The sequence below is a fragment of the Brienomyrus brachyistius genome, chromosome 5 (assembly GCF_023856365.1).
Source record: "Brienomyrus brachyistius isolate T26 chromosome 5, BBRACH_0.4, whole genome shotgun sequence".
NCBI classification, from domain to species: domain Eukaryota; kingdom Metazoa; phylum Chordata; class Actinopteri; order Osteoglossiformes; family Mormyridae; genus Brienomyrus; species Brienomyrus brachyistius.
In genome coordinates, this window is record NC_064537.1 from 7,855,389 (window position 1) to 7,879,246 (window position 23,858).

Sequence of the window (23,858 nt, forward strand, 5' to 3'; positions counted from 1 at the left end):
GCCTTTTGTCAGTTTTTCTATAAGTGATCCTGTGTTAACTAAACAAAGACTATAAATCCCTGTCAAACAGGCAGGGCCCTTTCACACACATAAACGATTTGGATGGATTTAACGAGACACATCAAATGTAATATATAGGCCTATATACGAATGTCGATGCATTGCGGGTCATAATTTCCCTTAAGTACTTAAGCGCGCAACATGAACTACTACCACATGACCTGGAGCGCCAGCATCCCGCTTAGGCACTCCGCCATAGCATGTTCCTTTTTTTTATGAAAAGGCGTTCCGCAGCATTGTCAAAATCTACCAACCCCCAACAATTAAACCCGCCAGACTAGTCGTGCATTTCTTGTAACCGCCAATTCAGGTTTAGTGTGAAAATACTTCTACGCCTCAACTTGCATCTCTGATACAATGCCAAGGGGACCACCTAGATATATCAAGTCGTTGGCTGACAAATAAAACAAGCAACTATATTCCATGGATGTTTTACAGTAGAGAAAACTTCACTTCCTGGAACCGACATGCTTATTTGCATCCTCGCCGACGGGCACCACCTGACTGCATAGTGTCCAATTATCGTCGAGCCTTATGTACGCGTTTGTAACATGACGTAAACTGCTATGATTAAAATGTAGAGTTTTTTTGTTCTTATTATCGTTAATTTTCGGTTGATTGACACGTCTATTCTATGTAATAGTTGCGACATTATCATCTGTTCCCAGGTTGTATCTGGCTGCTCGTTCAATACATTGCCTTCCTGGGTGCGCACAGTTTCTCCTACGATAAAGGTTGTGGTACTACGGTGGCACCTTTCGACTGCGACATTAGCAATTTAACATAGTTTAACTGAAATATTAATGGAAAGTGGCAGCCCGCGGTATACATCAATTCAAGTTGTGCAATGAAAAATGAATGGAAAATGCGGGAATCCAGTGTGATGTGACAAAAATGAAGTCTATTTAGTTATATCAACATTTTTTAACAAAATATAAATCCTTCCCTTTACAATGTAATTACGTTAAATAAAGAAATACAATCAAACTCACCAATTATAAATATCATAGTTCTTTATTCTTTACCCTTGGGGAAATTCCTCCTGAAACTACACGACCTTTTCAAGTACTTTCTGATGAAATGTGAGAAGTGAACTATTCGTTACTCTACTGGCTCAACAAACCACTCATTTTAATCCAAAATAATAGATATGATTCGAAGTAATACAATTTTTTTTCCTAAATCAGATGGAAATTCGACTTTAATTTCCACTAGGATCCATATTAAATATTAATTAGCCTTTAAACATTAAACATTAGTCTTTATTCTAAAAGGACCTGATATTACTCTTTTGAATTAAAATATACAGTGTACGCATCCCTTAAGGTTTTCTTCACGCTACGTGTTAAATATACAGATTCCATCTAGGTCATTTGGTGCAGAACTGATTTATACACACTGCTTGTTAAACGTATTCTAAAAGTCAAGGATCTTAAAATAAAGATAACAAATGGAGTATTTATTAAACACCAACAGTAATCTTGCGTTAACACAACCACGTACGATTAGACGAGAATAGTTCCCAAACTGCTGTTAAAATTCTTTGAGCGACACGTACTTCCATTCCATTAGCTAGATTTTGAGGCAAAAGACGAATTAGTTGTTACATTACTACCTCTATAACACAGAATTCAAAATATGAATACAATAGTAATTCATCTGTCGTTTGAAAACAGTACAAAATATTGTAATGAAGGAAACCTAAATATTTTCTGTGTGGCATCTATCATATCTCACCAATAAACTTTCATATCTTAACACGGATATTGATTCAGTTTTTTTTTTTTTTTTTTTTTCAAAGTTACGGGAATGTCCCACAAAGTTGTACTTATTTACATATTGAACCTACATTGGCTCGTTTGCTTAAAATAGGTCGCAAGGCACAAATGCAGACAAAGACTTTAAGATGGTCGCGGACTAATACTAAGAATACCAGTTGAAGCGGAAGGTTACTGTGGGGTGCATTGCTACTGTATAAGTAGTACTGTGTTGCGCGTTTTGTGTATTTCCTAGGAAGTCGAAGAAGAAGTAGTATTTGGTATTTTGTGTATGTGAGCGCTTTCGCTCCGGGCACGACAATGGCAGAATAACGATTTGCAACCCAGCAGCGGCGAACCCAACAGTGCAGCGGTGCAGTGCACTGGCTTTATATTTGGCAAAAATGGCGTAAGTATTTTTTGTTATTTTCTGTTGACCTGATATCATTTATGTACTGGTTGAGTTTATGTAGGGGGAGAGTGTCTTAACAAATGACTTTTACCTTTATGGCTAAAGCAGTTGATTATCTTAATTTCCTGAGGGATAGAACTGTAGTGAACTGACTGTTGTACAATAGCAACGTGGCAAAACCAATATGGCGTGTATCTCCTCTTCCCGTACAAGGGCGTTACATTACAGTGTAAATAAAATGGCGAGAAGGCAACTCCCCCTGGCGGGTTCGCGCCTGCCATGGGATACGTCAGCTATACAGTAACTAACTGGGTGATTTCCGGAAGGCGGAGCATCTTAGGTCATGACCATATTTGGTATTTCAGTCTGTTTGAGGGCGGGCTTGTCGAAAAGCCCGAGCCAACACCACGAATGTCGGCTTTAGCAATGTATATTAATATCCCTGAAATTAACACGTGTTATTACTTGTATTTCCCCCCTCTCCTCTAAATGTATCATCTACTTATACTGAATACAATAAGTGGATTATACAATTTTTCTTATAATATGAAGATACTGCTTATATGTCCAAAAATGGTATCCAACTTTAATATACATTCAAATTAGGCTTTATTATCTAATGATGGTTGACATTGTAGCATTTGCATTAATGTCCAGTCCCACAACCTACCCATTCACCCTGTTCTCACCCTGACTTTTCCCTGCAGGTCCCTCAAAGCAACCATCAGCACTGCTGCAGTCGACAGCATAGCAGAATCCCTCGACTCCTTGTCAGCCGAAGACTCCTTGCTTTTGCAGCCACAGTTACCACTGTCTGACGTGTCAGTGATCCCTGTGCTTGCCTGCCATGTCTCTGAGTATGGAAGCCGGTCTGGAGGATGTGGGGGCCCTGTTCTTGGGGTCCTCATATCTGATGGCTGACCCCTTTGGCCCCCTACTGGACAAATATGAAGAGAAGCCTTCCTTAGAGGGGACTATATCTCCCCTCTCTTTCTCTTACCCTGACTCCACCTCTTCACTCCCTTCTCTCTTCCCTCCTTCCTCACCACCTTCGCTTCTGGGCAACAAGGCTGGGGATGAACTACTGGCCCTCTCATGGCTGTCTGAAGAGATCCTAGATGCTCCCGTGAGTGCAGATAATGGCCGAGGTGAGGATTTTAAAATAAATTGGCCTTCATTCTGCACCACATGGAATTACTAGTCATTCTTTTATGAAAATTCTAATGCCTTAATGGCTAAAAGATGTATTGCTGTAAGAATGTAAACTAGTTCTGAAAGTCCCATAACTTTATATGAAATTGAATTAACTTTGTTTTTCAGTGGATGCTTTCTCTGGAATGGACTGGATGGCAGAGAAGATCGACCTCAATGAATTTGACCTGGATTCCTTGATTGGCTCCTGTGATTCAGATGAGTCTCCCAGCTCCCCAGAAGATCTCATTGCTTCTCTTGAGTCTGAAATGGATCTCGATTCCCTTCAGTTCCCTTCTCCTACTTCCCAGGAAGAGCTGGGCCTTGCACTGCCAAGTATCAGTTCCCTGCCCCCCTCTGAAGATGAGTTTGATGTCAAGTTGGAACCAGCTTCCCCAGCCCCTTCTCAGTCACCCTCACCTACTCCATCGTTAGCCTCAAGTTTCACCTTGGAGCTGGGCAGTGAGGTGGATGTGTCTGAAGGTGAGAAATCGGCTCCCTCAGAAGGTGCAAGTGCACCCCAGATAGTTCTCTCACTTCCAGCACCCCACTTTGTTGTTGTCCTGGCACCCAAAGAAGAGGAAGGAGTGTTGGGTGTGGTGCCAGTCTGCTCAGAAGACCTCTCTGATGGTGACAGCGGGGTAGGTTCTGACACTGGCTCTCCAGAGCACAGCCCCTGTCTGAGCTCACCAGTTCTATCAATCAGCTCCCTGACCACAAAGCCATACTCGCGTCCAGTACCTGCTGTGCAGTCACCAGTCACTGCCAAGGTGAAGTCCATTTCATCTGCTCCAAAAGGGGTGGAGAAGAAGCTGAAAAAGATGGAGCAGAACAAGACTGCTGCCACTCGATACCGTCAGAAGAAGAGGGCTGAACATGACGTACTGAATGCAGAGTGCAGTGAGTTGGAGAAGAGGAACCAGGAACTAAGTGAAAAGGCAGACTCAATGAGTAAGGAGATCCAGTATCTCAAAGATCTCATTGAAGAGGTGCGGGCTGCAAAGAGCAGAAGAAATAATGTCCGTAAAGATGCATCGTAGATCAAGGAAGGGCCCAAGTGGGGAACCCACCGTTCTGTAGAATAGTGTCATTTTACTCAAAAAAAAAAAAAAACTCCAGTGCAAGGTTCATTTTTCAGGGTTAATTTGCCAGCTTTTCCCAGTTTCCTCTACATTTTGTAGCTCTCCATTTGTTTATTCTGAATGTCCAGTAAGGGGTCACATTTCACACCTTTGTTTTGTACAGTGCATTACTTGAATTTATTTAATATGAGCAGTTTCTGTACATAGTACATGTAGTGCCACTGTTTGCTTGTAAAACGCATCTTTTCTAATAAAGCTTTCCTGAGACAATTGTCTGAAAATCAGTGTTTTCCCTGAACATCTGTTGAACACGGTGTATAAACTTATTTTGCAGTACATCCTGATCTGTAGCATGGACTCAAACATTCCAAGTGAAAGCATAGACCTGCTGTGTGACATTAATTTTAAAGTTGTTACGGATGGGTGGGGCTGGGGGGCATCCTTAAAGTCAATTTAAGTGCTTGGGGGTCACCAGCTTAGAATATGAATTTTCAGCTTTTGAACATAAAGAAATTCCAGTGTAAATTTCCCTATGTCTCATAGCATGTCTGGCAGGACATCTGCTAGGCAGGTGCTTCTGAGAAGTAACTAAACTTAGCAGACGTTGGAATGTGGAACTGAAGACGTCTTTCTCCTAACAGCTGCGTTGCTTTTAACGCAAGCCACATGAGTATGTCTGTGCTAGTCTCTACTAAGCAACTATATTAAACAACTATTCCTAAAATACATCAGTCTATGAGTAGCCTTTTAATACTGGTTAATCATGTATCAGGTTTATGTCCTTGTATTGAAATGGAAAGTCTGGACCAGCGGTTCATCAAGCAGATAAGTCTCGTATTCCTATTACGCCAGTTGCCCCAGCTAAAATCGGTTACGGGACACGTAACTCTGAACGGTGCTTTTGGTGGCACTGATCTAGGCATACTGAAATCTCAAATCATTTTCATTTTATGTTTTCATTGCAGTTCAATAAGATCATTTAACTAGCTTGTCGCCATGTATAAAAAAAATCTCTTATGGGATCAATAAAGTTAAATCATATCTGTGAACACTGTTTGCTATACTTTACAACTGTGTTAGCGTATTTATTAAAACACCAAATCATTTGACTAATAATAAAGGAATACAGAAACTCTACAAAAAAAAACTCCCACTCGCGCGATAAGGGGACCGGAAGCCCGCGCGCATGGAGTTCATTGGCGAGAGGCGGACCTCTACTTGCGCGCTGTCACGTGACTTCCGCTGGATTTTTTTCCTGCCTCTTATCAGTGTGGGTGTAGGTAAATCTGGGAAGTCTAACTTCCAATAAAACATTAAAGCCACTAAACTTTTTCCGGAGACACCACACCACTTTAAATGTGATTCGTAGTGTATGTTTATAACTAAGTTGATACGAAGGTAAGTAACGCGAGTTTCGTTTTTTGTAAATTGTTACGTTCAGCTGTTCTGGGAGGCGGTGATGCTGTTACATGTGATTTCACGTTATAATAGAATACCATGCACTGTGGACAATATTAGTATTTTGCAGACTTCCTACCTTAGAGTTACATATTTCAGGGACGTAGTTGAAGGATAAGAGAGTAGTAAATGTTTGTGCGAGGTTGCAGGGGTAAAACTTTTTGTCGGTTAATCTTACCACTGAACAGCAGAACTACAGATAGGTGTTGCATCATATTTTGTGACCGTCGTACGCGTTCAAGTGCACGAGTCCCCTGGGATTTTCATGTACTGTAATTGTTTTACCATTGTCATTTAACGTACCACAGTTAACATTTTCTAGGCAGCAGCGTTTCCACTTTCTGTTCCGTCCTCGTATTTCTTAGCGTTACCTTAGGAGCTATGATTGGAAATAACTCTTCTGCATATTATTTCAAAATCGCAAATTATATAGGTAGCTAAAAGAGTGTAAATAACGTATTTATTTCAAAGGGGGTGCGTGCAAGCTACATATAAATATCGACCAAGAATATATCCATGTACGTAAATGCAGATTTCAAATGAATGTAAAACTACACGATAGTTTTCAGTTTTTTATCTTTCATTCTGATTGTGTATGACGTTTTATTGTGTGTATTTTGCGCGTGCATGTGAACAGGAACCTCGCGATCATTCCCAATAACACGTGAAATCGCGCCTCTGGAGTCACACAGTACGAAGGTCACAAAATACGGTGCAACACCGGAACTTCCGGGAGAGCTGGGATGTCTGATGGGAATGTGAGCCGTCAGCCACTTTCCATTCATCGGTGGTTTTTCAAATCACTTTTATTAGATTTTGGATTGGAATCTTGAGCTATAATGTTAACAAGGGGTTTGTTCTAATTTATCTAGTGTCAAAATTACCATTAATAGCAGTGGCAGCAAATGTAACAGATGTGAATGTCATCTGGTTGTGTTTTTGATGCTTCTGCTCTTCACAGGATGGCATTCCTGAGCTCCGCTGCTCAAAAACAGCATTTGATTTGGGAAACAGACCAGCTGGTTGCCTTCCTACACCCTGAACCCTGGACTCCAGGAGCTGCTGTCCTGACTCGGAGATCCCCCAGTGGACCCAGCAGTATTTTTCACTTGGCAGAGACAGAGTTTCTGTCTATGTTACTGGGGGCACGGATGGTGGCGGCCCTCCTTTGTGAGCGTCTTTCGGTGCAACGCTGTGCGCTGGTATTCAAACCCGAGCCGGAGCGGCCGGCTCACATCCGCGTGCTGCCCTTGCATGGGCTGGATCCCAGCTGGAGGCCCCACTTGGCCGAGGAGGAGGACTTCCAGCCTCACGATCCTGGTTACTGTACCTCCAAATGTGGGCCACGCTGGAAGGATGCAGAACTGGAGGAGATCCGGGGCAAAATTCGGGCCAACCTCCCAACTCCTGACGCGCCTCCAAACTACAGCTTCCTGGGCGATCCCTCTCACGACGGCCTCTTCTCCCGCATCGTGCGCGGAGAGGAGCAGCAGTGGCGGGTCTGGGAGGATGGGAGCCACGTGGCCTTCCTCACACCATTCCCGAGCGCGCCAGGCTTCACAGTCCTGGTGCCTCGCCGGCCACTGACCAGCGACATCTTCCGCCTGGATGAAGATGACTACCGAGCTTTGGTTCTGGCCACACGCAAGGTGGCTCTGCTGCTCGAGGAGGGGTTGGGGGCCTGTGGGGTCGCACTCATCTTTGAGGGCTTTGAGATTGACTATGCTCATGCCAAGCTCATTCCCCTACTCAGTCCACCTGATGGGTCTGTACCCAGATCTGCACCTGAGTACTGCCCCACCTACCCCGGATATGTCACATCAGTTGATGGCCCTGCAGCCAGCATGGAGATCCTTAGAGATCTCCATCTAAAAATAACCCAGACATAGCTGCATATAATAATTCATTTTGAATTAAACAGTTTGTTGTTATAATTGTATTCAGTGTCATTGTGAGCCTAGAGCCTTTTCCAGCATACATAGAACATATGGCACAAGGCAGGCTGATTGGGAAGAATAATTTAATCTTATAATTGAAAATAATAATCTTTTTTTTTTTTTTTAATGCTTTCTACCCTTGGTCTCACAGTTGTATGCACACCACTCACCAGAAAATCAATAGCAACCTCAAGAATGACTTTTATTTGTTGTTTGTTATATTTGTTTAGAAGTCTGACTCCTGCTCCAGTTCTCTCTAGATGGGGACGGTAACGTATTATGGTTAGAACTCCAAGCATAGAATGTGTGGATATGGGGTTCCGGGCTCAGGTTCAATGCAGAGAATCTGGGTGCCGGACTGAGTTGATTATCATGAAGTTACAAAACTAGTATAAAATATTTCCTGCGTTGATCTGGGACTAAACTGAAGAGGTTATGGTGGTGGAGAACTAGCGCTGATATACCTGATTGGTTTCAGTGGAATATTCTGTTCTATGGACCAAATCATTGCTGTCTGTGTTATTAACCTTAAGGCAGGGGTCGACAAGCCTGATCCTGGAGTGCCAGGATACTGCAGGTTTTCCTTCCTACCTGATCTCAGGGGAATAGTCACTCATCAGGTAGGATGGAAGACCTGGATACTGGTCCTACAGGTTCCGGGTTGCCTACCCCTGCTATAAGGTTTTACTTTTATACAATACTGTTGTTTTGGGTTTAATTGAAAATATTTTGCTTGATTGAGGAGCTGCTTAAAACCAAACATCCCGCATTTGCAGAGATCCACTCACTTTTGAAATAAATAGTATAATGTTAAGTGTTTTTATTTTTTATTTTTTGTTTTTTTACCCTGAATTAATTAATCTAATTGCTTATTAAATTCCTGGAGCTTTCTTCAACTTGCTACTCTGTCTACATTAAGCGGGAATTATTTTCTTCTACCGCCCCCTAGTGGTGCAGCCTGCATTGAAATTCTGTGAACTGCAGAATCTTTTGAGGTTGCAATCCATTCGGCACTTGTATATTTTATATATTACTCATTGTTTACACTGCTCCTGCACTATGTTAATTAAGAGCAAATATGTGTATTCATGTTTCACAGATGGGTTATAGATTGAATGTATTCATTTTTGATTTTCTGGATAAAATTTTTTGCTAAATGAATAAAGTATGACCTGTGATTAACAGCAGATTATTCTGGCAGGTCTGGTCTGATTGCTGATAAAATTTTTGGACAGTTTTTGACAGAGCATTAAGTTTTCCAGAAGGCTAAAAACTTTTGAAAATTCCTTTGACATTTTAACTCTGTGGAAGTACATGTTGGTAATTCTCAGAAGGCAAATCAAACCGTTTAATACCATAAAGGAAAACTTCATATTATTTCTATTAATAACGCGTATTCAACTTCTACAATAAAAGACTCATGAGATGTATATCATTCATTTTTATTTGACAATGTTGTACTGAAATCAGTGTCAAATCATTAACACATTCTTTCCAGAACTGCTTTTCACATTGAATTCACTATTATAATTAGCATAGTTATTTTAATTCAAAATTTTAGTTGCCTAGTTCTTCTGTTTGAACTACTTGAGTCAATCACTTAGGGGTTGATTCACATTTCACACGGCTCACAGTCCTAAATTACAAATATCTTACTTTTAGATTCTGACACAGAAATAGTACGTATGGCAATATGGTACATTATCAATTTTTATAGATAATTTTCTAGAAGTGTCTGTTTACTTCACATAAATAGTAAATTGACATACTACTACTTTTATCACTTGTCTTAATATCTTTTGAGGTTTAGAAAAGCTAATTATACGAATCGGGATACCCAGTGACTGATCCGAGGCTCTGATAATTAACTAGGTACCGCCTCAGTGTTTGAGGGTAAAGGCACTGCAGCCTTGTTTAAATCTGTATAAAGCAGTCAGATGTTGCTTTTATTAGTTTGGGCCGTTTGCTAAAATTGGAATTATTAAATTGCTAAAATATTTTTTATTTTAAAATTCAGCCCTGATTTCTCTGCATGCATATTTTCAAATAACACGTTCATTAAAATATGTATCATATTATAATTAAAATTACAATTTCAGAGAAATATTCTGCTTCTGTACTAGTCCTGATGGACTGAATTATTAAACCATGAAAATTTGTTAAAAAAATAAATAAAATTCAGAATCTGAAGAAACTGTGTTTTATATATATATATATATATAAATATGTTTTAAGGAAAATAGTATGCTCTGCCTTAAAAGCAATTCCTCTAAATAAACAGTTTATTTACAGAATTATTAATTATGAAGCTTACCCCATCTGTCTGAGAATTCAAACATTCCAGCTCTGCTCATTCCTAATTAATCCCACAGGGTCTCTCAACTGCCGGCCCTAATTAGCTATCTGTTAACATCTTAATTATTATGTGGGAAATTACTCCTGGGATGAAAAAATCTGAAAACTTGCTGGCTCTTGTGGATTGTGTCGGATAAACAGGGTCCTAAGAAGGGAGAAATGAACAAGAGTCAATCCTTACCCTCAAAAATGAAGCTTTAGTCTTCCAGCTAACCAAAGCTAATGCTACATGTATATCATTGTTCATCTTATACATATATGTGTGTATGAGTTATCATGCAATAATGAGAGCAGAATATGGAGATGGAAGAGATCATGATAAGCTTCCTTCAGCAAAAGGCTGTACAAGAATTGACCCACTTGGTCTCGGCTGGATCAGGCAGTAATATTAACAGGAATCTTACTTGTACTGGACAGGAAGTGACTGGCTGAGTCATGGCTGGATCAAACAGTAACATGAACGGGATTCTTGCTTAGACTTTGGCAGCATGCACAGCCACGGAAGGTCAAAAACGTCATCTTGGATATGTACAGCAGAGGCTCGATGCTGCAACTAAGGTCCATGATGGCGAAGACGATGATGCTGATCTTGCAGTTGAAATCAACAAAGCTGTAGAACCTCGAGAAGGGGAAGAGTGCCACAGGGGGCAGGTATAAGGCCACGATGATGGCCAGGGCGATCATCACCATCCTAAAAGCTCTCTTCTTCGTTGGGTGCATCTCCTCTTTTCCAATCACGGAGCGCCTTAGCACCCAAATGATAGAGATATTGCAGAAGATCATGATGCAGAACGCCGATAGGATGAGTCCGGCAAAGACTTCGTTGATGGTATTGTCGTTCACGATGGACTTCGACAGGGCATAGGCGAGGGTTAGGGTCCATACAAACGAAGACAAGGCTATTCTGAATTTGTTGTCCCTGACTCGACTGAAGACGATCGGATGGACCACAGCTACATAGCGGTCCAGGCAGACACACGTCAGGAAGAGAGGAGTGACATCCTTGACCCCGTAGGCTAATCGTTGGAAGTACCAGATCCGGTCATCACCCAGAAGGAGACGGTTTACCAGCTCGATGGGAGTCACTAAGCCAAAAAAGGCATCAAGAAGAGCCATGTTGAAGATAAAGATGTCGGAGGTGGACGGGTCAGCCCTCTTCTTGGTCACATGCCACATGACCATCACATTTGCAGGGATACCCACTAGCATGTTCAAGACCTTAACAAAGAAATAGAACACAAAACCATACGGTTCTGATCTGCACTCATCAAACTGGTACCAGAGTATGGGTCCAGAACTCAGAGTGGTGCTGTTGGCTGGATGACTGTCGTTGACAGAGAGGTTCATTCTTACACGACGCGCTGTGACCTTCAGGAAGGATCCTTAAAAAGACAGAGAGATGTTTACTACTTTCAGCACAATCTTCACTCTGCATCTGCCGTTCAAAACCATAATTACAAAAACAAAAACAAAACAATTTGCAGAAAGAACATTTTGTCTTGTTTCACACCACATTAAATTTCATAATGTAATCAAAACAGAAAATAGTAAAACTATGGTATTCTTGTCAACTGTTTCATTCTCTTATTTTTATAATTTACTATGTCTCTACAGCAACATCTACAGAGATTACTTCGTCAAAACTTTCTCATACAATCATTGTTCAGTAACAACAATACAATACTTATGGCCATATTAAGCGGGCTGAACTGTGCTGGTATATTTATTTAAACACCCTAAACAAAAGCCTTACCTAAAATGCAGGAATGTCTTTCATCAGAGTTTCTGCTAACACTATCTTTGCACGCTTGTAGTCCTTTTCTTAGTATAGTGCAAGTTCACATGGGGTGAAAATATATTAACAAACTCTTGGGAGAACAATGGAAAAAAAATATTTTTAACAGTAACCAACCAGATTAATAGTGAAATGGTGCAAAGTTTCCTCTCTTTGAGGGTGCTGATGTAATCCCCTTTGTACTCGATCGGCATTGGTCGATATTTCTGGTGTCTATGTGTGTGAGAGCGTGGGGTGTGGAGCAAAGCTGCCTGTTTGTTAACCACTTTCGTGGTAGGGCCAAGCAAGGGCAGGGGGGGTTGGGGTAACAGAGAGCAGATACCCCCCCATCCCATCACTGCTTGCTGTTGTTCACTGATGCAACCGAAGCACTGAGCTCAATGTGCAGGCAAAACAACTGATGCAACTCGATATGGATGCTCAGGTGACATATTTGGTGTAACATGCCGTAATATGTTACATGTGCCTGACATGGAGATGTGACACAACAGGTGCACTTGGGACTGGCCTATCAGGTGGACTGTAAGAAAAGCACCTTTCGGGACACCCAATCGTAAGATGTCATGCAATAAATCGCTCATTATCTTTGACTTAAGTGGGCTGAGCATTGCTGGGGATGAACTGCGAAGTTAGGGGATGACATGGATTTCCATTGAGTTCTCCATCATGACTTAGATATGTATTATTGTATAGTTATTGTTAGTTAGATAGTTGCTATTGCCGTGATCAGGGTGGCTGAATGAATGAATGAATGGTGACAGAAAGAATCCTCTTTCTGAATTTTACCCAAAGAAGCATTTGAAAATCTGACCAGAGGCAGATCTTAGGGATGCCCAAAGGTCTCCTCAGCAGAAACATGCCCTACCCCCCCCCCCGCCCCCCCCCCCGCCCCAGCGGTGTTGAGGAAGACTGTCAATGCATGCGAGAATACCACGGCTTGCTTTCGAGAAGACAGCACAACTGGGGAACCCAGACAGAGTATGGAACGCAAAGCTCAGTTCAACAGTAGGGCGAGAGAGTTTATGAGGTCTGAAGTTATTAATAAACACAAATGAAGCGAAAAGCAAAGCGACCCAAGAAGAATGTCAAACACAAACTCACAGGAATTGTAGAACAAGAAGGTTAAATTGGATTTAAAACAGTGTCAGTTGTGTAATCATAATATTTGTCTGCACTCACAGTCCATCCACAGTCTTAGTAATAAATTAAAACATTTGTACAACACCTTCATCTCAGCAAATAAGACATTAATCTCAAAGCATGACCTAATAACTGCAACCACTGCCAGATGTTTCAATGCTGTGTTTGTCTAACTCGTCACCATGGAAACTGAATCACCATTCAGCTCATTTAAGTTGTGAAGAAAATCGATATACCTCTCAGGTCTGTGTTTCTGCTTAATTTTCTTTGCCCTGTATATCACACTGAACACGTTTCCCTTGAGCAATTTCTGGATGCTGGAGAAGACACACTAACAAGAGAACAGCACATATCATCTACTTCACATCACCATTTAGCAATATGCCGAGTAATATTTGCCACTACTTGGTAGCATGCGCTGTGGATCTTGGTATTGGTGGCAATGTATGAGTTATAAAGGACTACATTTGCCTACGATGTTTTGAACAGGCTTGCATGCCTGCGATATGCTGCAGGATTGCAGAAACCATCTACTGGATACATGGTATGAATTTTGGTCACTGCTTAGCCTGTAACACATCACAAATAAATAATTTACTATTTTGTCTCCAATTCTGGTTCACAGTGCTCCTCCAGATGTGATGTCTTACGCATTTAGGGATGTAGTGATCCAGCTTCTGGGACCCTTGAGCAAAAGCTCAAAAGCTCCACCTAGCAAAAATAGGAGATTATGCATCAGTGGGTGATTTTTTGAGCAGGCATCCCATCCAGGGTCTCCTCTGCGTGCTTCCAGACTCACTAGGGCCCTCTACTGGATATGCAGTTATGAATAAATGGGTCATTATTGAGCAGTGTATCTCCTTACTGAATGCAGGGCATATGTTGCACAAAATTATGAAACGCAGATGAAGGCAGTTTGGAATCATCAGCCACAGCATTTCTTTGATCCATAACAAGACACCTAAATACAGCCATATTGACAAACAGGGACATGCAGTTCCCCACACAGGGTGGGAACTGAACCCACTGAACACTATGTACACCGCCCTATGAAAAGATTTAAAGATAAGTGCTTAGTTGCCATTGCTACCAAACATCACAGGCCATACCAATGAAATGTGTCCTGCATAATTAACCGATATGTGACATCATGACATAGCAGGGGGCAGCTAATTCAGCACCACCTCAGTGGTACTTTGTTAAGCAGAGATTTAAAACAGCATCTTATAATTACCCTAAGTATTAGGCCACTACTGTCCCTGGTAGCATAATTACCAGGAGTGGGGTTTGAACCCACGCAGACAGACGTCTATTGGATCTTAAGTCCAACGCCTTAACCACTCGGCCATCCTGGTCACAATAGACTGAGTTTGTATCACTTAATTTTCCTATTGGAATATAAAAACATATAGTTAACTGGTATTGCTATATGTGCCCATAGCGACCTTATATCATATGCTACCGGACTCCTCACTCTCCGCTCGTGTATGTTTATCGGTGCAACGTCATGTAACTGTTCTTCCATTATCTGATTTTTACATTTAATTGTATCCTGTATGTGACTGTTTACAGTCGTTAAAAAATACTTGACTTCTCACTATAAAATACCCCTCTGGCAGATCCCAACATAAACCAATAGTAAAGACTCACACAGGAGTTTTCGAATTCCAACCAATCAGATCATTGCTTTTGTTAAAAAAAACGCAGAGGGCATCCAATTAGCGCGCAGTAGAGGTTTTTCAAAACGACGCCCGCCATTTTAATGTTGTTGTAGTTAGTCGTCGGATCGAAATAGTGAGTTTATTTGTTTAAAAAAAGGGATATACCGATATACCACCTATAGCAGGTAAGCATAATTTATTATGTATCTCAGTTTGGCAGATTTTAGATGAATAATCTATTTAGCTGTTACTTTAGGCGTTTTGAATGTATCCAGGCACCAAGTGTAAGCGTGTTTCCGATTTTTTTGCTACAGCAGTACAGTAACCGTGTTGACAATCTAACGTCTTTTTAGCATTTCTTGTCGCTTAATTACTGCTGGGGATTTATTGCGTTGTCAGTTATATTGCGGTCTAGATTCTGTTTGATATAAGCAACTGTCTTGCTTTAAGGGGATCCCGAGTAACTCAGCGGTCAGTGTTTTGTGTTCACGCATGGATGTATAGGGATTGATGTATATTTTGCACCTTTCTAAAGGTTTTTCCGACCTTGATTCCGAACAGGGGAAATGCACTGTTGGAACACAGTTATAGGCACTGGCCCTGCTGGAATCCTCGCGTTAAATGCCGTTTGAAATGGTGCTGAAGATACCAAAGAGCCTGGATGTCGGGCTTAGGTTAACCATAACCTGACTGGGATGGGGTGACAGATTCCCAAACCGGGACGCTAATGAAGAATGTGTCTGAGACAGACAGACAGACAGACAGACACTTTTTTATTATTTAGAAAGACGTGTTAAAACTGGGGCATTATTGTATGTCAGTTGTCTGGTCACCCGACACAGGGGGCCATGTTACTGTTGTGTATAAGGTTTGGACCTGATACTGAACTGGCCACTTGTGTGAGCTGTGGTCCTAGACCCCCCATGAGACCAAACCTGGGTGATGGATGTATGTTTTTTATATGTGATTGATAAAGCGTGTGAATTCTTTCCCCAAACTGTCATGTCCACCAGGGATGGAGTCTCGCTTCTCTTACCTGCGCCAGCCGGACAGCAGTGTCTCCATGCTGCGCATCAAGATGTCCCGGCGTCGCTCGCAGTCCCAGAAGGAGAACCGGGACCGGGCCTTGACCCGGCTGCGACGCCTCGACAAGCTGCCGGAGCTGGACGCATCTGCCCTGGACGTGTCGGCCGTCGGTCAGGTGGCGGTATGTCGCCAGGAGACGGTGCCGACAAAAAAACAAGGCAGAGGTGTACTTGCTTTGTCCAGAGTATTTTATTTTTTACTAATTTGCCTGATCTGGGAATGAGATTAAGGTACCTGTGACTGGTTAAAAATGTAAGGATTGCATATAAAATGAATGACATTGTGTCAAAGCCATGCATGTTTCAAGTTCATTATTGGCCATGCGTACCTTCTGCATTATAATGCTGATTTGTTCAAAAGTGCAAAATATGACAGTATGAAACTAAATATGTATTCAGTGGCTTATAAAATGTAACAGATGTGTGACGCGTATGTGCTGTGGACATGCATGGGAATGTAAGGCATCAGACGCCGTCTGTTACATTTCTGATGGTCTGGTGTGTGTATCTGTATGTATTATGTAGGTTTCTGTTCTGCTTTGGCAATCAAAGCAACATTGAACTCACTAGCTGGGATTCAGGAAATTTGTGCACCCTGTGGTCTGCTGGGACCATCGTGAGACACATACCCCATGTCTGTCTGTCGGTCGGATTCTTCCATGCTGCTCAGATCTAAACGCTGCCGTGGAGGAGAGGAGGAAGATGCTGACCCGCTATAAGGAAGCCAAGGAGCTACAGAAGGAGAAGGAGAAGAGAGAGCGGGAGAGGAAGGGCGGTGTCTTTAAGGTGGGCCTGTATAAGCCCCAGGCCCTGGCCTCTCTGTCCCAGGTGTCAAGTGCTCCAAGCAGGGCCAAGGTGAGTCGTGTCTGGCTTTTCCAAATACACACCTGAAGTTTGGCTCTCTGTTCAGTCTGTTGCAGATGATATCACTTTGATGATATCAGACACAGGTGTTCAATGTTTTATTGCCTGTGTGATTATAGAGGTTATAATTAATGGCTAAATGTTCCTTGTTGCTTTTTACAGTATAAATAAAACTCCTGAAGTCGGTTCATGAATAGTTGTTTATCTTGTGTTTCTGAAGAATGCTACAAAAATCAGGGGTTTAGATTGTTCTGTATTAGAGAAGCCTTATTTCCAGATGCTCTCTCTGTCTCGTAGCCTCTGGTACCAGCATCGGTGCCTGTCCTGTCCAGCCGCGTAACGCGCTCCATGAAGCAGCAGCCGGTTCAGAAGGTGCTCGAACACCGTCTCAAACTTACTTTGCTGTTTTTCTTCTCGGTCGGTGGATTTTTTTAATAATGGCCACATTTAGTATCACCGTCACCAGAAATGTTCCTGGCGATTTCTGTTATTGGCTGTGTGGGAGCCTTCATCCTCTCTTATTATTAAATATAATTTAAATTAATTTATTCTCTTTCCTGACGGCTCAGATTGCCTTGCCTGTAATGCAGAAAGCTGTACCCAGAAAAGGTTTGTGCCCCTGATTCTATTTGGGTTTCTTTCAGTCATTTAATACTCAATATATTAAGCTGTTTCACACGAATCTTTTACCACTGTGTCTCTCCTCCTGATTTGAAGTGGAACCAGCTGTAGTCAAGCCACCAGCAAGTAGAGTAAACAAACCCACAGTGCCCTCATCAGGAAGAGGCAAAGCAGCAGCAGGTAGCATTGAACCCTACATCTGAAACATTTGATTTTCCATATTCTGTTGATGCAGACATTCTTTCCTCTTGTATTTGCAGTGGAGGCCGCTGTTAGAACACCAGCAACCAGATCTGCCAGTGATTCACAGACCTCCGCCCAAGCAGCTCTGCAGAAACCAGGTGTGAGAATGCAGGTCTTTGTTCTGCAGATGTGACCTGGACATGGTTTAGTCAATCGGATTAAAACCTTTGCGTAGCAGAAGGTGGTGATGTGGTTAGGAAGGTCTGCTGTGGACGGTAGAAGATCAAAGTCAATGCTAATGGGACCGTATGTAAAGGTGCGACTGTCCTACTTTTCTCTCCCCAAAAGCTGGCCCTACAACCAGATCGTCCAGTAAGCAGCACATGGAGCCCCCTAAAGGCAGAGCCAAGCCAGTACAGGGTATGACATCCTGGCTTTACCAAGCATCCACTTATCCTTCGTCCTCAAGTGTTTATTTTCCTGTTGTCTTTTACTGTATTTTTATATTGTCTGTAAGTTAAACAAGTAGACCGAAGCTTCACTGGACTGATAATGCAATGTGGCTTTTTTTTCTTGCCAGGCAAAACTAAGATGCAAACCAAAGAACAGAAGGTGAGTTTTCATCTTTATAATCACCAGGTTTCTGAAACCGGTGAGATGAATGGAAACTGTCATCACCCATGATGACGTCTCACATTTACCCATTTAATTTAAGCAGGCAGACGCTTTTTACAGGTGCATCAAAATATTGCTTTTCCCACACCGGGAGTCGAACCCGGGCCGCCTGGGTGAAAACCAGGAATCCTAACCGCTAGACCATGTGGGACACATGCAGTTTGAATATTTAATGTTCTTCTGTTTCAGGCTGCTGTTCAAGATGAGAGGGAGAAATCAGAGGCTGCTTCCTCCCACCCCCCCGCAGGACCGACGCGGGGTGCCAGGGCAGACGAACCTCCCGACCCCCCTTCTTTTGCACCCCAGGGCTTTGTGTTCCATGCGCCCGCTGGTCTGAAGCCCTTCCAATGCGCCCCCCTCACTCCACGCTCTGCCGATGCCTTTCTCACTCCAAGGTACCGGGCAGCACTGCGTTTGAAGTGCTCTTGCTTAGAAACCAGTGTCTGTAACAGCCTCATATTTATTCTCATCCCCTTGTAGAGTCTTTGAATTTGCACTCTGATAAACGCTCATCGCTGTCCTCGTCTACAGCGCTGCCCCCCCGCCCTTCTCCTTTCTCTCCCCCGGGGTTTCCCGGCCCTCCGTAAAGCCGGCTTCTCCCCGGCCTCCTTCTCCCCCGCCTCTGCGTCGTACCCCGTCGCCCCCTGCAGGTCCGCAGGAAGCACAGCACGACGTTCCCTATTTCAGGTGAGACCTCGCACATTCTGCTGCCTTGTGAATCTGTTGCCCAGCTCTGAGCTTTTCCTTCATAGTACAGGGTAATAAGCAAAGTTGTCTAGATATTTGTTGTTCAGCCTCTGAATTTGGTTACTCATCCACTGCACTCAGTAGGTATTGAGGGCTTACAGTCTTTCGGGGGATGTCTCTAGCCGCCAGACATGCCATCTCGAGTGCGCTTGGGGTGTCCTCTTTGATGTAGTGCCCCATCTCCTGCAGGGCGATAATGGCGAGTGAGACCGGGCGACTGAGCGGGCTCTGTGAGCAGTGGGAGGCCCGGACCGAGGACTCCTCCATCCCGGAGGAAGGTGAGTATCTTCTGCTAGGCAAAACCGAGGGATGCTGCTTCCGTGAGGATGGCTTGCTGTCTGGTGCCGAGTTCATCTCTTCCGGGTCTGTCTCTCAGGAACTCTGTTGTGAAACCCTCCTCCAAGGGTTGCACAGGTGATCCCTGTAATAGGTAAAAAGATGCTCAAAAATGTTCAGGTTCTTAATTACATTAGTAATGAAATTAACCCAAAGCACTGAATGATCTAAATGAGTTTCAGTTCCTTATTTCTCGTGATGTTCGCTTCCGATCCCAGTTAGCTCACTTTTTAAAGTGATTTAGCTACACTCATCAATCAAGGGGTCAGTTAATTTGCTGCCACCCAGGACTGATGTTCAGATGAATGACTTATTGAGTCCCTCAGTCAGGGATGGTATGCGCACGGCGATTGGCCAGGCGCGCCTGCTGATGAAGGAGCGCTTCAGCCAGTTCGAAGGCCTGGTGGACGACTGCGCTCTGGGACGCGGCGAGAAGATCACCACCTGCAGCGATCTGCAGGGCTTCTGGGACATGGTGTACTTCCAGGTGCGTGCGCTAGCCGCCGTCCCGCCACAGTGCGGTATGCGCGTCGGCTCGCCGGCAGCCGCGATAAGATCCGCAGCACGTCCTTGAGAGAGAGTCTCTTGGCTCAGGTGGAGGATGTGATGAAGAAGTTTGACGGTCTGAAAGCGGCAGAGTGCAGGGGATGGCAAGACGAGCCCAAGTCCCGGCCCCGTCCGAAACGGGCCGTCAAGGTGCGTGAGATTCGCGGGAGTCCTGGACACGAGCTTCCTGTCATCACGAAGCGAAGTCCAGGAGTCCTTATTTATCCCAAGCTGTTACCATCCAACATTCTTCAAAATCTCTGCATCCGTTTCTTGTGTATAGGAATTAGTTTTCATCGTTATTGTGTGTACAGTTCTCAGCCTATGACAGGTTTACGTGCAGTAGGAGGGAAAGAGGGGTTTTGAGTGTCTTGGCGTGTTTCTGTGCAGAAAGCAGCCCAGACGGCCCCCGCTAGCAAGAGCGTGGGGGAGAGCGGGGCGAGCGCCGCGGCCAAGAGCCGGCTGGCGGCGGTGAAGGCCGCCATGAGGGCCAGGCGGGCAGCTGTGGCCGAAAGTGCCGAGCCTGCCGCCGACGCCCCTGCGGGCGAGGCAGTGCCCCCAGAGCCGCTGGCCCCCGCCGTGGTGTTCCATGGGGGCTTCTTCAAGGTGGAGAGCCCTGCCAAACTGCCCGGTGAGTTTCTGCTCTCTATGCCTGTTGTTTCAGTGACTTTTAAAGCTTTTAAAGCTAAGTCTTCCATGGTGTTTCCGTGCTTGTAGGTCCTTTGAGAAGATCTGCTCGGCTGAGCGCGGCCGCCTCCCCTGCTCCCGCTTCCACATTCACGACCCCGGCGAGGTCTCGCCGCTCTGACGCGGTCAAACCTTCCCCCGTTTGCCAGCGGCTCCTCACCCTCTCCCCACCGGCGAGCACACCCCCATGTCGCACCCCTCATTCCCTCTCCCAGTCCACCCTCCCTCAGGGTAACACCCCTAGCGTCTTCCGTTCACCCTCAGGTCATGTGACTCAGGAAGGTTCTCCTAAAAATGGCTGCCCTGCATTTCAGGAAGGCAGTGACAGTAAGAAGTCCGGTTTTTCTGATGACCATTTGGAGTCTGATCTGGCCGATGCCCCTTTGCAGTCGCCAGAGTCCCCCAGACTGGGCAGCCCTCTCCCCGCAGAATCGGAAACTGGCGTTGAGCCACCTCAAGTCGAAGAGGTTCAGGGTCTCGTAGCAGAGACGGAGACAGGTGATCAGGCTGGTTTGGCTGTAGAGGTGGGATGTCCTTTGGCTCACCTGTCAACCAAAAATCTGGAACAAAATTCAAGCTTTCTTCACTCACCGTCTCGTAAACCGAATTCCCCCCTGGCCAGTGCCCATGGGCTTAGTTTTACCCTGTCCCCCACCCCGTATGAAAGTGCCCCAGTAGATACTGGGCTCACTGCCCTCAGTGAGTTGTCCCTAAGTCCCCCCCAGCCTACCTCCAGTGCCGCCCCCGATTCCACACAGCACCCCCCAAGCCCCGCTGTGGACATGGACATGAGTTCAACCCCAGACTCCTCCTACGTTGAGGTAAGTTGCCTGTCAGTCAGTCATTTCTTCCTCCACTATACCAATCACGCTCCTGTGCACAGGAGGATGACTGTCTGCTCACTGGGTGTGGGCAGCGACACCCTTTCCATCCCCCTCCACCTTTCCACCGCCTCTGTACCCTGGGGTCGCACACCTAACAGCGCCCCCTGCCTGTGGGCATGTCAGTACATCACAGGCCTGGACTTCGAGCGCTACTTGCGGCCCCCGATAAGGAGCAGCCTCTCGCCTCGGCGGCCAGCCTCCGCACAAGCATCGCCGATGGCTGTCGACGTGAACGCTGGCAGCCCCGAGCCCCAGCCGGGAGAGTGGCCTGTGGGGGGCGCTCTAAATCACATGGGTGAGGGTCATTCGTCCTGTCCCCACACCAGGTGCTCACTCAGTTTCTGGCAGCTTATCATTTAGCTATACAGATGCTCCTCTGCTTAGGAACTTTTAACTTGCTAACTTTCAGACATACGCACAAATTGTGTTAATTAGGCTCCCGTTTCCTGTCCGCAACATCTAAATTTTTTTCTGCTCACCAATTCCGCCCGGTACGATTTCTGGCCGCTACTCCCGCCGCGCAGCAGCGTAGCGTGCGGACTCCCAGCATCCTAGTTCTTTGTACTTGCATATACCCTTAAATTGATGTTGAATATCGACTTATGGACACTTCAGTTTACGAACATTTCAGTCTACGAACGGCCGTTCGGAACGTATCTCATTCGTAAGTAGAGGAGCGTCTATATATTTATTGGCACTGGAAAATATACACACAAAAATCTTGTTGGTAAGACAAGTGAAGTATCTGGTCCAGTTGAGAAATTGTATACAGCCTGCTGGGAACTGAACCTGACACCCCGATCTGTGCAGTTGCAGCAGGGACAGGGCTAATACCACAGTCACTGTGGGAGGTGTGGTGTGAACCTGGTGGCTCGGCCTGTTTGGAGTTGAGACCAATCGGCAGCAGCCACACGCTAAAGCTGTGACCCCTTTGATCCATCAGGTCCATCCGGGGAGCTGAGGGCTCTGGGCCCAGCGCTCGTGCAGCCGGCGGAGGTAGGCGTGGCCCATCGCATGCTCCGCGCTCCATCAGACGGGCTCTTTGCGTCACCCATCCCCTTCCCTCCACCTCTCTCCCCCCAGCCGCCAGGTTCCAGCTTGCTGCTTTTCACCCCGGAGCAGAAGGCGAAGGTCCGCCAGTCAGTGTGTGGGAGGGACCTCATGATGTTCACCCCTCCCTCCAGCAGCTGAATGGAAGCGTGAGCCTTACTTTTGGCTCGGTGAAGGAGACCTTCAATAAAATGTTGTATCTTAAGGGCTCTTCTGCTTGTTCTTGCTTTCATACACAATGTAGCCTCACAGAATGGCCTGCTTTGCATTTTGGTGTTTCCTGGTTCTTTAGGTTGCAGTGTATAGTTTCCTCACTACCTTGTACTTCATAGACTCAAACATAAAACTTTACTCCTTTTTTTTCCCCACAGATTAAGCAAGTAGCTGAAATAATGAAACGGTTTAATTGATAACGGATCGATCTTTTTACCTTGGAAAACTGCTGCGAATTATGCTTTGATGTGGCTATATTCAACAATTATGTAAGGAGATCTGCATATCTGATTACTTGTATTTTTTCTTTATTTTCTAATTTAAATAAATTTATCAATTAATGTTGTCTTTGGACACTACTACTATCGACAAGCGTTTGCGTACAGGAGTTTCTGAAAGGAATCGCAGTGGGCCTCCCTGTCACCAGAAGCACCAACACTCTATGCTACTATTTTTTCGATTATGACTAAGAATTAAGATTCTTCTATTAAACAAATTAATGGACATGTTGGGCTGTGACCCAGGCAAACCTGCATCATTGTCACGCTACAACCCAGCAGGGGAGAAGCAGCGTCGCAGTGCCTGAAGCGATGATCATCTCACCAGTCGCCCCAAACCAGTGGTTCTCAAACTCGGTCCTCAGGCCCCACTGCCCTGCTTGTTTTCCAGCTGTCCCTGCCCCACACACTGCCGATTACCTCGATCAGGTGTGTTCAGTCAGTCAGAAGCTGAAAGACAGCTGGGACTTGTGTGTGGGGGGCAGGGATAGCGGGAAAACAAGCAGGGCAGTGGGGGCCGAGTTTGAGAACCACTGGCCTAAACGAATGACTGGCTCTCAGCAGTGTTTTATGAACAGGCAGTTCTCAGGACGGTTTCAGAGTTTTGGCTCATCTGCATCAATTATCCAAGATCAATTATCCAAGCTGCTTAATTAGACAGACTGTAGCAGCCAGATGAGTAGCTGATCATGCACTGCTTGTGTGACTGAGGTTGTTATCTCTCGGTGTTTTCCTTTGCTATAGTGCTGATTTCCGGCTCCGCACAAGAGAAAAGGCCAAGAACAAGCACTGCTTTTTTTTAAGATCACCTTATCGGACTAGACTATCAGCGTGTACATGT

The 23,858-nt window shown here is 44.7% G+C and overlaps 4 protein-coding genes and 2 non-coding genes across 8 annotated transcripts; 3 read left to right on the top strand and 3 right to left on the bottom strand.

Annotated features, from left to right (window-relative positions):
* Positions 1 to 2,042: 2,042 nt before the first annotated feature.
* On the top strand, positions 2,043 to 4,772 carry atf4a (activating transcription factor 4a). The gene is made up of 3 exons (XM_049013902.1): positions 2,043 to 2,226; positions 2,937 to 3,377; positions 3,550 to 4,772. The coding sequence occupies exons 2-3, from the start codon at positions 3,077 to 3,079 to the stop codon at positions 4,458 to 4,460; spliced, it is 1,212 nt and encodes a 403-aa protein (XP_048869859.1). The 5' UTR covers positions 2,043 to 2,226; positions 2,937 to 3,076; the 3' UTR covers positions 4,461 to 4,772.
* A 120-nt stretch (positions 4,773 to 4,892) lies between these two features.
* On the top strand, positions 4,893 to 10,091 carry LOC125742172 (uncharacterized). The gene is made up of 2 exons (XM_049013903.1): positions 4,893 to 5,900; positions 6,922 to 10,091. Exons 1-2 carry the CDS (start codon positions 5,875 to 5,877, stop codon positions 7,847 to 7,849), a joined length of 954 nt encoding a protein of 317 aa, XP_048869860.1. The 5' UTR covers positions 4,893 to 5,874; the 3' UTR covers positions 7,850 to 10,091.
* Positions 10,092 to 10,217: 126 nt separating this feature from the next.
* Positions 10,218 to 12,062, bottom strand: LOC125742698 (G-protein coupled receptor 4-like). The gene is made up of 3 exons (XM_049014946.1): positions 12,006 to 12,062; positions 10,657 to 11,634; positions 10,218 to 10,397 (listed from the first exon to the last, which is right to left on the bottom strand). The coding sequence occupies exon 2, from the start codon at positions 11,597 to 11,599 to the stop codon at positions 10,697 to 10,699; it is 903 nt and encodes a 300-aa protein (XP_048870903.1). The 5' UTR covers positions 11,600 to 11,634; positions 12,006 to 12,062; the 3' UTR covers positions 10,218 to 10,397; positions 10,657 to 10,696.
* A 2,397-nt stretch (positions 12,063 to 14,459) lies between these two features.
* Positions 14,460 to 14,542, bottom strand: trnal-uaa (transfer RNA leucine (anticodon UAA)). The gene has a single exon. It is a non-coding gene; the product is annotated as a tRNA-Leu (tRNA).
* A 375-nt stretch (positions 14,543 to 14,917) lies between these two features.
* On the top strand, positions 14,918 to 22,731 carry dlgap5 (discs, large (Drosophila) homolog-associated protein 5). 3 transcript variants are annotated; one of them, XM_049015519.1, is made up of 19 exons: positions 14,918 to 15,033; positions 15,862 to 16,098; positions 16,604 to 16,788; positions 17,095 to 17,169; positions 17,367 to 17,406; positions 17,515 to 17,598; positions 17,679 to 17,759; positions 17,950 to 18,021; positions 18,182 to 18,213; positions 18,466 to 18,671; positions 18,808 to 18,963; positions 19,213 to 19,301; positions 19,686 to 19,846; positions 19,954 to 20,055; positions 20,296 to 20,536; positions 20,623 to 21,413; positions 21,600 to 21,771; positions 22,420 to 22,472; positions 22,560 to 22,731. In XM_049015519.1, exons 2-19 carry the CDS (start codon positions 15,864 to 15,866, stop codon positions 22,665 to 22,667), a joined length of 2,883 nt encoding a protein of 960 aa, XP_048871476.1. In that variant the 5' UTR covers positions 14,918 to 15,033; positions 15,862 to 15,863; the 3' UTR covers positions 22,668 to 22,731. The 3 variants fall into 3 exon arrangements, with proteins under 3 accessions (XP_048871476.1, XP_048871475.1, XP_048871477.1); XM_049015518.1 differs by having other exon boundaries at positions 22,420 to 22,731; XM_049015520.1 differs by lacking the exon at positions 21,600 to 21,771.
* trnae-uuc (transfer RNA glutamic acid (anticodon UUC)) lies at positions 18,356 to 18,427 on the bottom strand. The gene has a single exon. It is a non-coding gene; the product is annotated as a tRNA-Glu (tRNA).
* Positions 22,732 to 23,858: the final 1,127 nt, after the last annotated feature.